General features: G+C 43.3%; 1 protein-coding gene across 6 annotated transcripts in view; it reads right to left on the bottom strand.

Annotated features, from left to right (window-relative positions):
- Positions 1-19,631, bottom strand: part of LOC100991444 (chromatin remodeling regulator CECR2) — a 192,501-nt gene that overhangs the window by 57,963 nt on the left and 114,907 nt on the right. For all 6 annotated transcript variants that reach the window (XM_034948891.4, XM_055105568.2, XM_034948894.3 and 3 more), the window contains exons 3-5: positions 3,297-3,480; positions 1,319-1,458; positions 132-236 (exon numbers count right to left, since the gene is read on the bottom strand). In XM_034948891.4, the coding sequence (XP_034804782.3) occupies positions 132-236; positions 1,319-1,458; positions 3,297-3,480 (429 nt within the window). The remainder of the gene's footprint in view (positions 1-131; positions 237-1,318; positions 1,459-3,296; positions 3,481-19,631) is intronic.

Here is a 19,631-nt window from a genome sequence, read left to right as displayed (position 1 = left end):
ATTTCACAGGGACTCCGTTTCAGGTTGCTATAATAATGTGCTTCCCATGGCACAGGCAAAATAAAGAAAAAGGAATAAATGAATTAAGGTCCCTTCTGCCATGGTCTATGACCACAACAAGTTTTTCTTACCTCAACAGAATCTCCTCCTGCAGTTTCTTCCGTTTTGGGGGTCTTCCTCTTCTTTTTCCCGTTTTTCCAGGAATACTTGAGACATTTTTTTGTCCTTCACTTTCCCTAATAAATAATATTAAATAGAAATGTTCTGGCACAGGATTGGCATTGCTACATATGATTTTAAAACAGTATTTCTGGCCATGAGATTACCAAAAAGGATTAAATGTAGCAGTGAAAGGAAAAGGGAACAGCAACTTCCAGTCTTCATTATTAGACTGTGGATCTGAGGAAAACTAACATTTTGCAATACTAAAATGTGCTTAAGATCTAACACCTTCCGAAGAGTAAGCATTCTCCTAGCAATAAGAAAGCCTAAATAAGAGGTTAGCATTGTTTTGGGATGCTATGGAAATGCGGCCTCTTCCTTACTTAGTAAAGCTTATGTTTCAGGCATCATTTAAATTCCTTCTGTTCTTAAACTGATGGATACTAACGTTCATAAACTACATCATTAAATTCTTTTTTTTTTTTTTTTTTTTTGATGGTGTCTCGCTCTGTCGCCCAGGCTGGAGTGCAGTGGTGCGATCTCGGCTCACTGCAGGCTCCGCCCCCCCGGGGTTCACGCCATTCTCCTGCCTCAGCCTCCCGAGTAGCTGGGACTACAGGTGCCCGCCACCACGCCTGGCTAATTTTTTGTATTTTTAGTAGAGACGGGGTTTCACCGTATTAGCCAGGATGGTCTCCATCTCCCGACCTCGTGATCCGCCCGCCTCGGCCTCCCAGAGTGCTGGGATTACAGGCATGAGTCACTGCGCCTGGCATAAACTACATCATTAATTCTAGTCGAAATAAGGAGATCTCAACGACTGATGATGCAAGATGAAATTGTTACTGCAGTGAAATGATTGTGCTGCTGAGAAGAAACCTGCTATATTAAAATAGCCTGTGGCAAGAGGAGTGGCATTTCTCAGAAACCTCCTATCAAGAACTTCAGATTTAAAAAGTATATTTAACCCCTCTGGTAGCAGAGAATTAATTCCTTTTTGTTTTTGCACGAAGTATCTCCTTACCATCTCTTTGCAGGCACGCTTAGAGAATTCCTTCATTAGGAAAAAAAAAATTGTGCTGTAGAATTCTGATGCATTTAATCTTAATGGCATTTTAATACAGTAGCTATCATGCCCTAACACTGAAGAACATACCTGCTCAAAGAGAGTTCTCCATTGGATTTTCCTTGCACCGGGTCCTCTTTGTACATTCGTGTTCCATAGAAATACCAATATAGTGCCCCAGAATTGTCTTCACCCAATGGCTCCACACGGAGACTGTCTGCATCCAGACCCTAGACAGAGCAAGAAAAAGGGTTTGGGGAAATGGGGAACAAAATGCACCAGGAAAAAACCAAAACGAGGATTCCAAATTTACACTTAAGCATAGCTCAAATCTAAAAATGCCCAAGTATCGCTGGGCGCGGTGGCTCACGCCTGTAATCCCAGCACTTTGGGAGGCTGAGGCGGGCAAATCATGGGGTCAGGAGTTCAAGACCAGCCTGGCCAACATGGTGAAACCCCACCTCTACTAAAAATACAAAAAATTAGCTGGGCATGGTGGCACGCGCCTGTAATCCCAGCTACTCTGGAGGCTGAGGCAGGAGAATCGCTTGAACCTGGGAGGTGGAGGTCGCAGTGAGCCGAGATCATGCCACTGCATTCCAGCCTGGGCGACAGAGAGAGACTCTGTCTCAAAAAATAAATAAATAAATAAATAAATAAAAAATGTCCAAGTATCTTATGTAATTTTCAATCGGCATAAGAAACACGGATATAATGGGAAGGTGGCACCTACTTTGAGGAACAAGAGATGGAAATATTACAATGCTCCCTATCCCCACCATTGTTCCCTTTTCAAAAAAGAGAGAATCCAACAGCAATCCTGATGAACAGTTTACAGATTTGGCTGGGAGCGGTTGTTGTTTTATGTGAGCACACACGAAAAGAAAGACAAGTACAACCGGGTGGATCAGGCACGGGGCAAGCTTTGCCCCATGGGATCCTCTGTGGCAGTTCCGGCATAACCTCCTGTGACCTCTCACTCCAGCTGAGCTCCAGTGACAGGGCTCCCAATTTACCTCGGGGGCTGACCTGTACTGGCCTTCTCACTGCTACTGAAGTCCTTGAGTCCTCAGCAAAGACCGTGCTAAATTACACAATGATTTTTTTATAATGTGCCCATAACCAGAGCTCAACTGAGAAGTCATCACCACATTTAATCACTGATGATGGAACAGGATTAGAAACTGACTTCCCTACGAGTGAAAGCAATAACCCACACTCTCCCTTGAGGATACACTTTTTTTTTTTTTTTTAAAGACGGAGTCTCGCTCTGTCACCCAGGCTGGAGTGCAGTGGCGCAATCTCGGCTCACTGCAAGCTCCGCCTCCCGGGTTCATGCCATTCTCCTGCCTCAGCCTCCCTAGTAGCTGGTACTACAGGCGCCTGTCACCACGCCCGGCTAATTTTTTTGTATTTTTAGTAGAGATGGGGTTTCACCGTGTTAGCCAGGATGGTCTCGATCTCCTGACTTCGTGATCCGCCTGCCTTGGCCTCCCAAAGTGCTGGGATTACAGGCGTGAGCCACAGCACCCGGCCCCCTCTAGGATATACTTCTAAACAGATAACCACACCAAGGGGGACAGAGAGATGGCCACAGCTTCCTTCAACACATTTTTTGTAACGTGGATGTGTGTAGAGGATGACCTTCACTAGCATATACGGTTTCAAGTTCTTGGAGATTTCAGTAAATATTTCAATTATATTCAATCAAATTTACACCTTGAAAAATAAAATTCAGTGGCTGATTTAGTTGCAGGTTTGGCTGATGACAGAACAAACAGGGTCCTCTGGTTGTACCTATTGCAGATAGGACTCAGTGCACGTAAAGGAAGATGAAACCAGACTAGAAATTAGACCAAAATAACGTACTTCCATAGGGATGTACATCTTGCATCTCCGTGGCTACAGCAATCATGGTTTTCCATACAGTGTTATTGGCAATGAATAGTCCCAAGACTAGTACCACAAGCCAAACTCTGGCTTAATATCTTTGGGTTTTACGTTCTGACTACATTTCTGATTGCTGGCTTTTCACAGCTATAGGGAAAGCTTCGCCAGTTAAGCATACCTTTAGAAGATCGAAGACATCGTCTGCATCCAGCCGGTAATCACAGAGTCGGTGCAGGATCTCCACCCGTGTGCGAAGAGGCAGGTCCTGGAAACTGGCTTCCCTCAGAGGGTTGGGCTTCCCTTCTTCGAGCTCCCAGCGGTAGTTGATGATGTCCTCTAGGTAGCTGTGGAATGTCTGAGGCCTAGACCAGGGCCCCAAACACAAAAATACATTAATATAAAATATAGGCTGGTTGGGAGAAGGAGAGAGAGAGAGAACTCATGATCTGACAGCTAACAGATTTTTGTTTTTATACAGACAGGGTCTCGCTCTGTCATCCAGGCTAGAGCACAGTGGCAAGATCTCAGCTCACTGCAGCTCTCCTGGGCTCAAAAGATTCTCCCACCTCAACCTCCCAGGTACCTGGGACCACAGGCATGCACCACCACACCCAGCTAATCTTTGTATTTCTTGTAGAGACAGGGGTCTCCCTATGTTGCCCAGGCTGTTCTCAAGCTCCCAGGCTCACACGGTCCGCCCGCCTTGGCTTCCCAAAGTGCTGGGATTACAGGGGTGAGGTAACACGCTTGGCCCAGTTGACAAATTTTACACAGAAAGCAGAAATGAAAAACAGTAACAGGAAGTCCCTCATGAAGTTTCAGCCTACTTACATGGATATTTTGTTTTGTCAACTATCAAGGAAGATAAATACATAAAGAGGGTTTTTCACAGAATAGGTTGACTTTAAAGCCCAAATAGCACATTCTGGTGGGACAGGTAAAAGCATAATCAAATGTGTAGGCTATGAAGCTGAGGCAAAAGTCTCACCCGCTACGCGTACAACTGAAGACACTCTGCGGTTCAGACAGTACAACGTTGGGTTCATGACTTAGGTGGCGAGAAAAAAGGAAAAAAGAAACGCATAGTTGGCCTAACCTAATTTATATTTCGGGTTAAGATACAAAGGCAGAAAGTCCTCCAGAATACAAATGGCTACACTGATATGCAACTATAATTTCATATTCTATTATACATGAACTTTAAGGCATGAACACTGCATTCTAAATTTTTTTTTCTTTGATTTTTCTTTCTTTCTTTTTTTTTTTGAGACAGAGTCTCACTCTGTCACCCAGGCTGGAGTGCAGTGGCTCGATGTCAGCTCACTGCAAGCTCCACCTCCCGGGTTCATGCCATTCCCCTGCCTCAGCCTCCCGAGTAGCTGGGACTAGAGGCGCCCACCACCATGCCCGGCTAATTTCTTTTTGTAATTTTAGTAGAGACCGGGTTTCACTGTGTTAACCAGGATGGTCTCGATCTCCTGACCTCGTGATCCACCCGCCTCGTCCTCACAAAGTGCTGGGATTACAGGCGTGAGCCACCGCGCCTGGACTTTCTTTGATTTTTCAGAGATGGGGTCTCAGCATGTTGCCCAGGCTGGTCTTGAACTCCAGGGCTCAAGCAATCCTCCCATGTCTGTATATTAAAATTTGAAGATAGTTTTTCTGCAGAGAACATTTAAGACACCTAGATGGCAATTTAAATTTTTTCTTCAGTACAGTCTGGAAATCCTATAATTGCATTAAATATATTTTTTTCCCATATGGGGTCTCACTATATTGTCCAGGCTGGACTCAAACTCCTGAGCTCAAGCAATCCTCCCACCTTGGTCTCCAGAGCATCTGGACTATAAGTGCGTCTTACCACATCCAGCTGTAAATGCCTTTTTTTTTTTTTTTTTTTTTTTGGAGACAGAGTCTTGCTCTGTCACCCAGGCTGGAGTGCAGTGGTGCGATCTCGGCTCACTGCAAGCTCCGCCTCCCAGGTTCACGCCATTCTCCTGCCTCAGCCTCCCGAGTAGCTGGGACTACAGGCGCCTGCCACCACGCCCAGCTAATTTTTTGTATTTTTAGTAGAGACAGGGTTTCACTGTGTTAGCCAGGATGGTCTCGATCTCCTGACCTCATGATCCACCCACCTCGGCCTCCTGAAGTGCTGGGATTACAGGCGTGAGCCACCACACCCGTTTTTTTTTTTTTTTTTAATGGAGTTTTGCTCTTGTAGCCCAGGCTGGAGTACAATGGCGTGATCTTGGCTCACTGCAACCTCTGCCTCCTGGGTGCAAGTGATTCTCTTGCCTCAGTCTCCTGAGTAGCTAGGATTACAGATGCCCACCACCATGCCCGGCTAATTTTTGTATTTTTAGTAAAGACAGGGTTCACCACATTGGCCAGGCTAGTCTTGAACTCCTGACCTCAGGTGATCCACTTGCCTTAGCCTCCCAGAGTGCTGGGATTACAGATGTGAGCTACTGTGCCCAGCCATGTATTTTGATTAGTACCTAAATATGCCTTCCACGTAATAATGTGCTGTTTGTTAGATGGTTATTTTACATCTCAACTATTAAGAATCAAGATCTAATTTACCTCATGCTTGATGTGAAAAGTTTTTTCTTATTAATAAGCAAAGAGGCCTAAAGAAGTTATTGGTATCATTTTAAAATTAGGCAACTACTATGTTGACTTATAATCTATGGTAGTTATATTTGCAGCAAAGTGAAAGGAAATATTTGTGGAAAAAATTAAGAAGGCTTAGGCAAATAAGAAATTAAACAGTTTGCCGGGTGCGGTGGCTCACGCCTGTAATCCCAGCACTGTGGGAGGCCGAGGTGGGCGGATCACAAGGTCAGGAGTTCGAGACCAGCCTGGCCAATATGGTGAAATCCCATCTCTACTATAAATACAAAAATTAGCCGGGCGTGGTGGTGTGTGCCTGTAGTCCCAGCTACTCAGGAGGCTGAGGCAGGAGAATTGCTTGAACCTGGGAGGCGGAGTTTGCAGTGAGCCGAGATTGCGCCCCTGCACTGTAGCCTGGGCAACAGAGTGAGATGCTGTCTCAAAAAAAACAAAAAAACACTTAAACAGTTTGCTTTTTCTAAGAGAGAAGAAACATCTTTCCCCTACTCTTACTATCTCACTGGGGAAAACATGAGTATGGCAGCTTTATCAAAATGCAGCGTAACAGTTCTAACGATCAGGGCTCTCACAAATCTCACTGGACTACAGCATTCACATTCAGCACACGAGCACCGGCCATTACTGAGTGCTTGAACCTTGCAGGGTTTGGACTGGCTGCCTCTCCATTGTCTGTGAAGTTGCTACCAACCCTTCCAGAGTGAGGAGCCGGGCAAAGAGTAGTTCAAACTCACATTAAAATGCAGACAGTGTCGTAACGGTGAATTTGAAAATGAAAAAGTTTGGCCGGGCGTGGTGGCTCACGCCTGTAATCCCAGCACTTTGGGAGGCCAACATGGAGAAAACCCGTCTCTACTAAAAATACAAAATTAGCCGGCTGTGGTGGCATACGCCTGTAATCCCAGCTACTCTGGAAGGCTGAAGCAGGAGAATCGCTTGAACCCGGGAGGCAGAGGTTGTGGTGAGCCAAGATCGCGCCACTGCGCTCCAGCCTGGGCAAGAAGAAACGCCGTCTCCAAAAAGAAAGAAAGAAAATGAAAAAGTGTTTTTTTAAAAACTGCTTTTTTAGTAGCCAGAAGTGTGTAGAAGACAATCATCCTTTGGCAATAAATCTCTTTATCTACCGCATGCTTTCGAGAATTTCTAATGTACACCAAGTTCTACAAACACTGAAGTCTGTTTTTTCCTGCAATAAAATAAAACATGGAATCAGTGAAATCTGTTTCATTTCACCAGAATAGCAGCTTCACTGGAGGATGTGCAGAAGATGCTGGGCCAGGGAGCGAGACCTTTCTTATTCCAATGTGAGGTTGAGAAAGTACAGGCATACCAGCCCACAAACACTGCGTGTGCATCCGCAATGCTGCTCCTTTAGCCAACAGTCTGTCTGGAAGCCCTTACTTGTCTCAAACAATTCCATGTTTCAGATTCCTTCCCAACAGGCCTATTGTCCTACTCAGTTTAAATTACATCACTTTTGCTAAAAGCTTTCTTAAGGCATCTATCTCCATGCCACCTTAACTAGGAGACACCTGAGGGCCTACAATCCAAGACAATTCCATTTCCTTGTATGTAGATCAACCTTCTCCTAGAAATCTACATCTCCTTTTAAACATCAGAAAGTGAATGGGGAAAAATCTCTTGAGGGCAAAGGCACTGGCTAAGGGTGATTTGAAATAAAAAGGCTTCAGGAAGCTAAAAATCAGGCTAATTCTTTTGACTTACTGGTTCTTCATCTTCTATAAGACAGAAAACACTTAATAACTTGATAAAGACTACATACTTTCTCCCCCAGAAAAATGAGCACACAATTTTGCATGTACTTTCAGGTTTTACTATTTAAAGGAAAAAGAGGCCGGGTGCAGTTGCTCACGCCGGTAATCCCAGCACTTTGGGAGGCCGAGATGGGCAGATCACTTGAGGACAGGAGTTTGAGACCAGCCTGGCCAACACAGAGAAAGCCTGTCTCTACTAAAAATACAAAAATTAGCCAGGCATGGTGGTACGTGCCTGTAATCCCAGCTACTCGGGAGGCTGAGGCAGGAGAATCACTTGAACTCAGGAGGAGGAGGTTGCAGTGAGCTGAGATTGCACCACTGCACTCCAGCCTGGGCGACAGAGCCAGACTCTGTCTCAAAAATAAAATAAAATAAAACATAAAGTAAAATAAAATAAAGGAAAAAGAACAGTGGCACTGTGCTGCTAAAAACTAATGTGTACATATTTTTAAGCTTCTCAAGTTTAGATTACCTGGAACATTCATTCACTTACTCATCCATTCATCTCCTTGCAATTCCCTCTTAATGACTTAGTAACTCTCATCATTCTGAAATTATCTTGAACTATAATAAAACATTTCATTTAAAAATAGTAATGCAAAGATCAAACCAAACGGAATTTCTCAGAACAACAAGGTCTATTTTATTTCTTGTCTAGGAAAAGTTCCAAATACTCTTAAATGACCCATTTTCGCATTCATTTTCCATCCTACAAAACAGCAGTAAGAGACTGGCTCTTAATTACCTCTTTTTTTCCCTCTATGAGTGAAAGAGCAAGAAAGAGTGAAAATAAGAATGAGTCAACAACCTTTCCAAACTCTTAAAGTTAGCCATTTCTTAGAGGCCCAGCAGAGAATTTCTCAGCTTGCTCCAGACAGAACATGCTTCTACTGCTGAGACCAAGGACGGCACGACCTGATTCAAGTGTTCCAGCACAAGCCTCTGCCGGCTGGAACTGGCAGAATTCTTCACTGTGTAGGACAACACATTGTTAATATCTGCACCCTGTTTGGGGAGATCACAAGAAGAAGGCTCTTAAGTTCTTTGAGGCATGTGTTAGGGACATGAAAGGGCAGCCATGGTCTCTCTACAGGGGAGCAATAAAGGTTTGGCACCAGGCCTCCCAGAATGGAGATAAGATGAAAAATCAAATTGCATTCTCCCATTTGCTACAACAATTTGTGAAGCAAATGAAATACATGTACACACAGGCCACGTTTAACATGAGTACTGAATTGAGATAAATATTCTGGTTCTAGTAGTAAAGCAACAAGTAAAAGATTCTGTATGAATACTTGATAAAGCATTTATTCTCGAAGCTTATAAAAAGACCAGGCCAAAATAATTAAAATAACAGTTCTTCTTCTCTAGGGCTGTAGAATAGCTACTATATCCCACATACTAAAATCAACATGACAGCCAAGATAAGTTAAAATCATGGTTATTTCAAATTAAAGGAAAATATGGTTAAGGCAGAATCTGCAAAACATCTTTGCCTAGAGAAACATATACATAATACAGATTTTTACATGTGTTTATGAATGTTTATGTTGAGTAACCAAGAAAGTGAATAAACCCCAAATGTATCTTTAAAATCATAAAGGCTATTTTTTTAATGGAACCTAAATACTGTACAGATGAAGTGAGAAGTCTCAAGTATCATGTATAAGGCATGAAGAGGTACAATAAAAATTCTGAATAGCTCTGGATAAAATTTAAGGATATATATTGTTTGCCCTACGACTGCTAAACAGACACACACACACACACACACACACACACACAGAATAAGAAGCCAATAGTGGAAATAAAGTGATACACTTAAAACAAATTCATGTGCCTAAAAGAAAGCATTAAAGGACCAACAAAGGAACAAAAAGCAGAAGGCAGCAGAGAAGTTTCTCAACCTTAGCCACTTGGGAAATGCAAGTCAAAACCATAATGAGGTACCACCTCATGTCCACTATAATGGAGGACGTCAAAAAACACACAGTAACAAGTGCTGACCAGGATGCAGAGACACGGAATCCTCACACACGGCCGGTGGGAAGGCTAAGCGTGCAGCTGCTGTGGAAGTTTCGCCAAGTTGCACTGAACTACCAACCCAGCCACTCCAACTCCTAGGTGTACACCTCAGAGAAAAGGAAAACACATCCACACAAAGACTTGCGCACAAATGTTCAAAGCGGCAGAATTCCTAACAGCCAAAAGCTAAAATCTGCGTACATACCCATGAACTGAAGGATTAAGTGTGTATCCACACAATGAAGTATTATTTTACCATAAAAATGAATGAAGTACTGATTCATGCTACAACATGGTTAAAACTTGAAAAATAACTCTAAGTGAAAAAAGCCAGATACAAAAGGACACTTCCCATATGGCTCCAGTTACAAGATGGGCCTACAACACTCAAACCTGTGGAGACAGTAAGAATAGTGACGCTGGGAAGTGGGGTGGGAGGAAACAGGGAATGATTGCTAATGGTACAAAGTGTCTTCTGTAGGGTAATAGAAGTATTCTGCAATTAGATAGTGGTGATGGTTGCACAATTTTGTTAATACATAAAAACCAATGAATTGCACACTTTAAAAAAACACAAGGAGGCCTGGCGTGGTGGCTCATGCCTGTAATCCTAGCACTTTGGGAGGCTGAGGTGGACAGATCATGAAGTCAGGAGTTTGAGACCAGCCTGGCCAATATGGTGAAACCCTGTCTCTACTAAAAATAAAAAATAAAAATAAAAAAAAAATTAGTTGGGCGTGGTGGCATGCACCTGTAATCCCAGCTACTCGGGAGGCTGAGGCAGGAGATCACTTGAACTCAGGAGGCGGAGGTTGCAGTGAGCTGAGATCACACCACTGCACTCCAGCCTGGGTGACAGAGCGAGACGCCATCTCAAAAAATAAATAAATAAAAATACAAAGATTAAAAGGATAGAAAATGATCTACCAGGCACAGTAAGCATGAGAAAGCTGAGGATTAATATGAGACAAAGCAGATGTGGAGACAGAGTGTCACATAGGAAGAAATGGAACAACTTCCCAGGACTATATAACAAAGCTACCACTACACATCCAATAACAGGACACCACAACCCATGAGACAAAATGGGCACAACTAATGGGAGAAATAGATCCACAATCAGAGAGATTTTAATACTGGCTTCTCATTAATAGACCAAACACACACACACACACACACACACACACACACACACACACACACAAAACAGTAAGGAACAGATCTCAACAGTATTACCACTAACATACTAAATCACGAATTTAAATAATACACTTTTGGGTCACAGAAGAAATAAAGGAGAGCATGTTTTAAACAATAATATAAACATCAAAATTCGCAGGATGCAGCCAACCATGGGTTAGAAGGAAATTTAAAAGTTTTTTAGGGAAAATTTATAGCTTTAAATGCCTGTTTTTTGAAAAAAGGCTCAAAAACAGTACTCCAAAGAAGCAAAAAAAAAAAAAAACAAAACAAAAAAAAAAAAAAAAGCAAGCTAAAGCCAAAGTAAACAGAAGAAATAAAAAAGAGAAATCAATAAAATAAAAAAGCAAAGAGTAAAGAAAATTAATAATATAAAACAGTTCCTTAGTAAACATTTAAAAAGTTGATAAGGCCTGGAATGGCTGCTCACGCCTGTAATTCCAGCACTTTGGGAGGCTGAGGCTGGAGGACAACTTGAGGCCATGAGTTCAAGACCAGCCTGGGCAATATATCAAGACCTGTCTCTACAACAAATATGCTTTAAATAAGCAGGGTGTGATGGAGCATACCTATAGTCCCAGCTACTCAGGAGGCTGAAGCTGGAGGACTGTTTGAGCCCAGGAGGTCGAGGCTGCAGTGGGCTATGATCACAGCACTGCACTCCAGCCTGGGTAACAGAGTGGGAACCCTGTCTCAAAAAAGTCAATAAATAAATTAAATAAGCATCCCTAATTTAAAAGAAATATGTAAAACACTTGGCCAAATATTTCACCAAAAAAGACATATACAAATATATGGTAAGCACATGAATAACCACTCCACATTACTAGTCATCGGGGAAATGCAAATTAAACCCACGATGAGCTGCCACTTTTGACACAATAGGATTAGTAAAATTAAAAACAGCAGATGTTGGCAAAGATAGGAAGTAACTAGGCCAGGCGAGGTGGCTCATGCCTGTAATCCCAGTACTTTGGGAGGCCGAAGCGGGTGATCACCTGAGGTCAGGAGTTCAAGACCAGCTTGATTAACATGGTGAAACCCCGTCTCTACTAAATACAAAAAATTAGCTGGCGCATGCCTGTAATCCCAGCTACTTGGGAGGCTGAGGCAGGAGAATCACTTGAGGTGGAGGTTGCAGTGAGCAGAGATAGCACCATTGCACTCCAGCCTGGGCAAAAAGAGCAAAACTCTTGTCTCAAACAAATAAATAAGTAAATAAAAATGTAAAAAGATATGAAGCAACTGGACTGTTCAGATATTGCTGGTGGAAACGTAAATGTTGCAAGTGTTTGGAAAATAATTTCACAGTTTAAGTCAAACATACTTTTACCATGCGACCCACCAGCAATTCCCAAGAGAAATGAAATTAAGTGCACACAAGCATTTGTATGCAAATGTTCACAGCAGCTTCATTCATAATAGGCTCCAACTGGAAGCAACCTAAGTGCTCATCCCAAGAACAGATTCAATAAATTGTGATATATTTTTCACTAGATACAATTTAGTCCCCCACCCCCCTCAAAGGAATAAACCACTGATACAAACAATGGCATGGGTGAATATCATACAGGCACTATGTGAATGAAAGAAGCTGATGTGAGTTCATTTCACACTGTGTGATCCCATTCATACAGTTCTAGAACAGGTTAGGCTCCAACTATAGTGATAAAAATGTCATCAGTGGTTGCCAGGTGTACAATGTAGGTATGGGGAAGACTGACTACAAAGGAAACTTTCTGGGAAGACAGAAATGTCTATTTTCTTCAGTAGGATAGTGACTATGTGGTGCCCTCATTTGTTACAAAACACTGGCCTATGTTAAAAAAGACACGATGAACTTACTTAACAGAAGTATTGTCATTTCCAAAAAGATGACAGATATTTCTGTAAAGAGAACCCAAAACACTAAATGTTTGTTTATAAGGGACCTAAATTAGGGAATCTATTACGCAATGCTAGATCCATAATTAAAAATTAAATGAGGCCGGGTGCGGTGGCTCACGCCTGTAATCCCAGCACTTTGGGAGGCCAAGGGGGGGCGGATCACCTGAGGTCAGGAGTTTGAGACCAGCCTGGTCAACATGGTGAAACCCTGTCTCTACTAAAAATACAAAAATTAGCCGGGCATGATGGTGGGTGCCTTAATCCCAGCTACTTGGGAGGCAGAGGCAGAAGAATCATTTGAACCCGGGAGGTGGAGGTTGCAGTGAGTCGAGATCAGGCCATTGCACTCAAACCTGGGGGACAAGAGCGAGACTTCTCTCAAAATAAATAAATAAATAAATAAATAAATAAATAAATGAAAAATTGAATATACAATGTTGATGAATTACCGTTTAAGAGTGTAAGCCACAGGACAGTGGGTGAAGACCATACTGAAGCACAAATCAGTCTGCGTTCTATAAAGAGCACTCTACTAAAGATGTACGGACAAAAGGAAAAACATTTTAGCAGTAAGTATTATCATCATGAGTATTTAATGAAAAAAAATTTTTTTGAGACACCCAGGCTGGAGTGCATGGCGCGATCTCGGCTCACTGCAAGCTCTGCCTCCCGGGTTCACACCATTCTCCTGCCTCAGTAGCTGGGACTACAGGCGCTCGCTACCAAACCCGGCTGATTTTTTATATTTTTAAAGTACAGACGGGGTTTCACCGCGTTAGCCAGGATGGTCTCCATCTCCTGACCTAGTGATCCACCCGCCTCGGCCTCCCAAAGTGCTGGGATTACAGGCATGAGCCACCGCGCCCAACCAATGAAAAATATTTTTACGCTGCTTAAACCGTAGCTCAAAACACAGTTTGATTCAATTGTAGCTTTACTTTGACAGCAAAGAGCAAATCAGAAGTTCCTATTTTCTACCCAGTGCTCAATTTGCCAGGTTACTTCCCAATGGAAAACAAAGGTGCTGAAAGAGCCACTAGTTAAATTCCTAAAGTATTTTTATTGATACAGGACCATAAAACCCACTGACCAGATTTGCAATTCCAGGGAGAATATAGAAGAAAAAGTATGTAGTGTTGCAAAGAACGTGTTAGTATCAAATCAAAACTCTGCTTAAGTTTTATATTAAAAGAGAAAGGCAAAGAATTGTCAAAAATGAAGAATCCACTTTTCACCATCGAGCTGAAAAACAGAAAGTGAGCAGTGCCTTAGATTAGTGACCTTCCAGCGAAGTCCTGGACCAGCAGCGTGCAGCATCAGCACCACCCAGAACTTGCACAGCATGCAGGTTCCCAGGCCCCAGCCCAAGCCTACGGAATGAAACGCTGGTGAGGCCCAGCGATTTGTGTTGTAACCACCCTTGGGTGATTGTGTTGCAAGGCTGGAGAATCACCACTTGTGCTTATCCATACCTTCTGTCTTCTCCCTGCTTACCAGGTATGATAACTTTCCTGAATTGCGATAAGCTTTCACTTGATCTTCTTCGTAAGTTTTCCATATATATGTATCCTTATTTGGTTCTCCTTGCCTTACGCTTAATAAGTCACTGGTGTGTATGCTTCTGTGACTTGCATTATTTGCCTAACATTCTTTCTAATGGCCTAGTTTTTCCTGGGGAGAATGCACAGCTGTAGTAAGGCTTGCCCTCAGCTCCTCAAGGCCACCCGCGTTCCCAGCCATGTGGGCTTTCCCAGTGGCTGACGCTTCATCCAAGCCGCAAGGGGCGTCTCCAGAGTGTGACAGTGAACACTAGCATGTGACTGACACGCCCCCAGTGGCGTGTCACATACAGGCACACAGGGTTCCACAGCATCACGGCGGCCTCCTCGGAGTCCAGCGCCACGCCTTACACCCAGGAAAATACCACTTTATTTTGGCAACAAAATGAACAAATTCCTGAAAAAATCATTTGAATTGAGACTTTATTCTCGATGTCTCTCAGGCTTATACCAGTTTTGTTTTGCCTTCGTTTCCTCAGGTAAAAAAATAAACTGTACTTGATGATGAGGTTCCTTTTACGTCTAAGTTGTTGACTATGAACTGCAGATCAATCTAGGATTTAAAAACCCTTTTAGATGGGCACGGTGGTGCCTGCCTGTCATCTCAGCTACTTAGGAGGCTGAGGTGAGAAGATGGCTTGAGCCCAGGAGTTGGAGGCTGCAGTCAGCTATGACTGCGCCACAGCACTCAAGACTGCGCTGAAGAGTGAGATCTCGTCTTCAAAACAAAAACAAAACAAACAAAACCCACGTTTTAAAGCAGAGGTCCACAGAAATAACTGATTTCCACTGAAATCATATAGATATTGCAGATATTTCCAAATAGCACTTATGCTGAGACCTGAAGACAGTAATTTTGGGAAATTAGCTCTGCTGTTAGATGAATACAACACTAACTATATCAAAAATTTCATTCTTCAATACTTTACTTTCTTTTCTTTTTTTGAGACAGGGTCTCACTCTGCCACCCAGGCTGGAGTGCAGTGGCACCATCTCCACTGCAACCTCCGCCTCCTGGGCTCCACTGATTCTCCTGCCTCAGCCTCCCGAGTACCTGGGACTACAGGTGTGCGCCACTGTACCCCACTAATTTTTGTATAATACTTTTTGTAGAGCCGTGGTTTCACCATGTTGCCCAGGCTGGTCTCGAACTCCTGAGTTCATGTGAGCGGCCTGCCTCGGCCTCCCAAGAGTGTTGAGATTACAGGCGTGAGCCACCACGCCCGGCCAATACTTCACTACTTTTCAGTATAATTGGGTTCGGGTGTAATCTTATGATTTCAAAACATTATTTTTAGATGGGGTTCACAGGCTTCCTTAGTATGTCAAAGAGTTAAAAATCCTGTTTTCAAGGAAAACTGTTTTACTTAACATTTTTCTTCTATATTTCTCATTTACAGCATGGGGCTGCAGTTAGGAGTTGGAGGTCTAGGAAACAGATCTGTACCGTCTCAATTACCAGCTGTGTAACCTTGGGCAATTTATTTCACTTCTCTGTGCCTCAAATTCCTCATCCTTGATGGAAGGATGGGAGAGGACTTTCTATCAGAGGGCTGTCGGAAGGATTAAATGAGTGTTCTTGAGAAGCAGTTGGCAGCGTCCAGGACATAGGACACGCTGGCCAGTATCATTTCCATGAGTAGACAGTGTTATGCTGTCCTGTAAGTGCAAAAACCTCAGGTTGGAGAGTACGGTTGAAAGGAAATGTGGCTTCTATATTTCAATTTTAAAGATTAGATTGAGTCAGTGGAACTGGAATAGTAACTAGCTTCCTAAATACAGGAGTCGGAAAATTATAGCCCGAGGGCCAAATCTGGCCTGATGTCCTTTTTTGTTGAGACACACTTTCACTCTGTCGCAGAGGCTGGAGTGCTGTGGCATGATCTCGGCATGATCTCGACTCACTGCAACCTCTGCCTTCCAGGTTCAAGCAATTCTCATGTCTCAGCCTACAGAGTAGCTGGGACTACAGGCGTGTGCCAATACACCCGGCTAAGTTTTGAATTTTTAGTAGAGACGTGGTCTCGAACTCCTGACCTCAAGTGATCCGCCCACCTTGGCCTCCCAAAGTGCTGGGATTACAGGCTTGAGACGTTGTGCCAGACCTCCCTTAAAAACAAAACAAAACAAACAAACAAACAAAAAACAGCCTATAATAATGGTTTTTATATTTTTTAATGGTGGGGGAAAAAAATTAAAAAAAACAACAACAGAAAAACAGTCTTTCCTGGCAGGTGAAAATGATACAAAAGTCAAACCTCAGTGATTAGAAAGTTCTAATAAGACACAGTCACTATTGGTTTTTCTGTATTGCCTATGGCTGCTTTCATAGTGACAGAGCTGATTAGCTGCAACACAGAGTCTAAAATACAAGGTGGGTGTGCACCTGTAACACTAGTTCCTCAGGATCAGGAGGCTGAGGCAGGAAGATTGCTTGAATCTAGAAGTTTGAGGCTGCAATGGGTTAGGATTGGTGGAATGCACTCCAGCCTGGGGAACAGAGTGAGACTCTGTTGCAAGTGAGGGCCTAAAACAGTCACGCATTGCTTAACATAAAGGATATGTTCTAAGAAACGCGTGGTTAGGTGATTCTGTTGCTGTGGAAACATCATAGTGTATTTACATAAACCTAGATGGTAGAGCCTACTACACACCTAGACTATATGGCATAGCCCACTGCTCCTAGGCTACAAACCTATACTGCACCTGACTGTACTGAATACTGTAAGTCACAGTAATGGAATGTTAAGGATTTGTGGATCCAGACACATCTAAACATAGAAAAGGTATAGTAAGGACATGGTACAAAAGATTTTTAAAATGGTGTATCTGTATAAAGCACTTGTCATGAGTGCAGCTTGCAGAACTAAAGTTGCTCTGGGTGAATCAGTAACTGAGTAGTAAATGAATGTGAAGGCTTGGCACATGACTGTACATCACTGTAAACTTTCTAAATGCTGTAAACTTAGGCTATACTATGTTTATTTTAAAAAAAACCTTTCCTTCAATAATAAATTTAGCTTACTATGACATTTAAAAATTCACAAACTTTTAATTTTTTGATTCTTTTGTAATAACAGCCTAAAACACTTTTTAGAGCTATACAAAAATATTTTTTTCTTTTTTTTTCTGCTCTGTAGCCACAGCTAGAGTGCAGTAGGGACCGTAGCTCACTGCAGCCTCCAACTCCTGATCCTCCCACCTCAACCTCCCTAGTAGCTTAGACTACATGCATGCACCACCATGTCCAGATAATTATTTTAATTTTTTTAGTAGAGACAGGGGTCTTGCTATGTTGCCCAGCTAATTCATTTATTTTTATTTTTTAGTAGAGACGGAGTCTTGCTATGTTGCCCAGGCTGGTCTCGAACTCCTGGCCTCAAACCGTCTCTCACCTCATCCTCCCAGAGTGCTGGGATTACAGGCATGAGCCACTGTGTGGCGGCCTTCTTTATATCCTTATTCTATAAGCTGTTTTCTATTGTTGAAATTTTTTATTTTTTACATTTGATCCGTTTTGTTCAAAAGGAAGACAAAAACACACACATCAGCCTAGGCCTACACAGGGTCAGGATCATCGATATTACTGTCTTCCACCTCGACATCTTGTCCCACTGGAACGTCTTCAAGGCAGTAACATGCACGGTGCTGTCATCTCCTGTAACAATGCCTTCTTCTGGAATCTCTTCTGAAGGACCACCTGAGGCTGCTGTATATTATAGTTAACTTTTTAAAAATAACTAGGCTGGGCGCGGTGGCTCACGCCTGTAATCCCAGCACTTTGGGAGGCCAAGGTGGGAGGATCACGAGGTCAGGAGATCGAGACCATCCTGGCTAATGCGGTGAAACCCCGTCTCTACTAAAAATACAAAAAAAGGAGCCAGGTGTGGTGGTGGGCACCTGTAGTCCCAGCTGCTGGGGAGGCTGAGGCAGGACACCGTCTCAAAAAAAAAAAAAGGAGTTCAAAACCATCATGGCCAACATGATGAAACCCTATCTCTACCCCAAAATAAAGAAATTAGATGGGCCTGGTGGTGCACGCCTGGAGTCCCAGCTACTTGGGAGGCTGAAGTGGGAAGATCGTTTGAGACCAGGAGGTGGAGATTGCAGGGAGCCAAGACTGCGCCACTGCACTCCAGCCTGGGTGCCAGAGTGAGACCCCGTGTCAAAAAAACTAAACAAAACTAGAAGGAATACACTCTAAAATAATGATTTAAAGTACGGCATAGTAAATACAGAAATCAGTAAGAGTTGTTTACTATCAACTATTACGTAGTTGTACATGATGGCATATGCTATGTCTTGTCTCGCTCTGTCGCCCAGGCTGGAGTACGGTGGCATGATCTTGGCTCACTGCAAGCTCTGCCTCCTGGGTTCACGCCATTCTCCTGCCTCAGCCTCCCGAGTAGCTGGGACTACAGGCACCTGCCACCACGCCCGGCTAATTTTTTGTATTTTTAGTAGAGACGGGGTTTCACCATGTTAGCCAGGATGGTCTCGATCTTCTGACCTTGTGATCCACCTGCCTCAGCCTCCCAAAGTGCTGGGATTGCAGGCGTGAGTCACCATGCCACGCCCTTTTTTTTTTTTTTTTGGAGACAGAGTCTCGATCTGTCACCCAGGCTGGAGTGCAGTGGCGCGATCTCGGCTTCCTGCAAGCTCCGCCTCCCGGGTTCATGCCATTCTCTTGCCTCAGTCTCCCGAGTAGCTGGGACTACAGGTGTCCACCACCACGCCCGGCTACTTTTTTGTATCTTTAGTAGAGATGGGGTTTCACTGTGTTAGCCAGGATGGTCTTGATCTCCTGACCTCGTGATCCGCCCGCCTCAGCCTCCCAAAGTGCTGGGATTACAGGCGTGAGCCACCACGCCTGGCCTGTAAGTGCTAGGTCTTTATATGACTGGTAGCGCACTAGGTTTGTTTACACCAGCATCACCATAACCACATGAGTAATGCATGTGCAACCATGTTACAAGGGCAATAATATCTCTAGGGGATAAAAATTTTTGTGTCTATCACAACCTCGTGTGACCACTGTCGTACATGAGGTCTGCCACTGAACAAAATGACAGTATGTGATGCATGCCTGTATTGACTATCTGGCCCTTTACAAAAAACATTTGCTGGCCCCTGTTCTAAAACATGCAAACCACAACAGAAAAGGATACAGACAGTTGCTTGAGTCAAAATCTGTTTTCTGCTGAGCCTTTGGAGGAACTAGGCATAGTGTTTCTATACATGATGATTACTCTCACTCATCATTTCGTTTAATCCTCATAATAACTTTACTGAATATTGTCACTAATTCCATTTTATAGATGAGGCGAATTATGCACAACTAAATGAAGTTACTTTTTTTTTTTAATTTGAGACAGAGTCTCGCTCTGTCACCCAGGCTGGAGTGCAATGACACGATCTTGGCTCACTGCAACC

This window comes from Pan paniscus, chromosome 23 (genome assembly GCF_029289425.2).
Source record: "Pan paniscus chromosome 23, NHGRI_mPanPan1-v2.0_pri, whole genome shotgun sequence".
NCBI lineage: Eukaryota > Metazoa > Chordata > Mammalia > Primates > Hominidae > Pan > Pan paniscus.
Note: the sequence above shows the minus strand (reverse complement) of the source record. Positions and strands in the feature narration are given on the sequence as shown.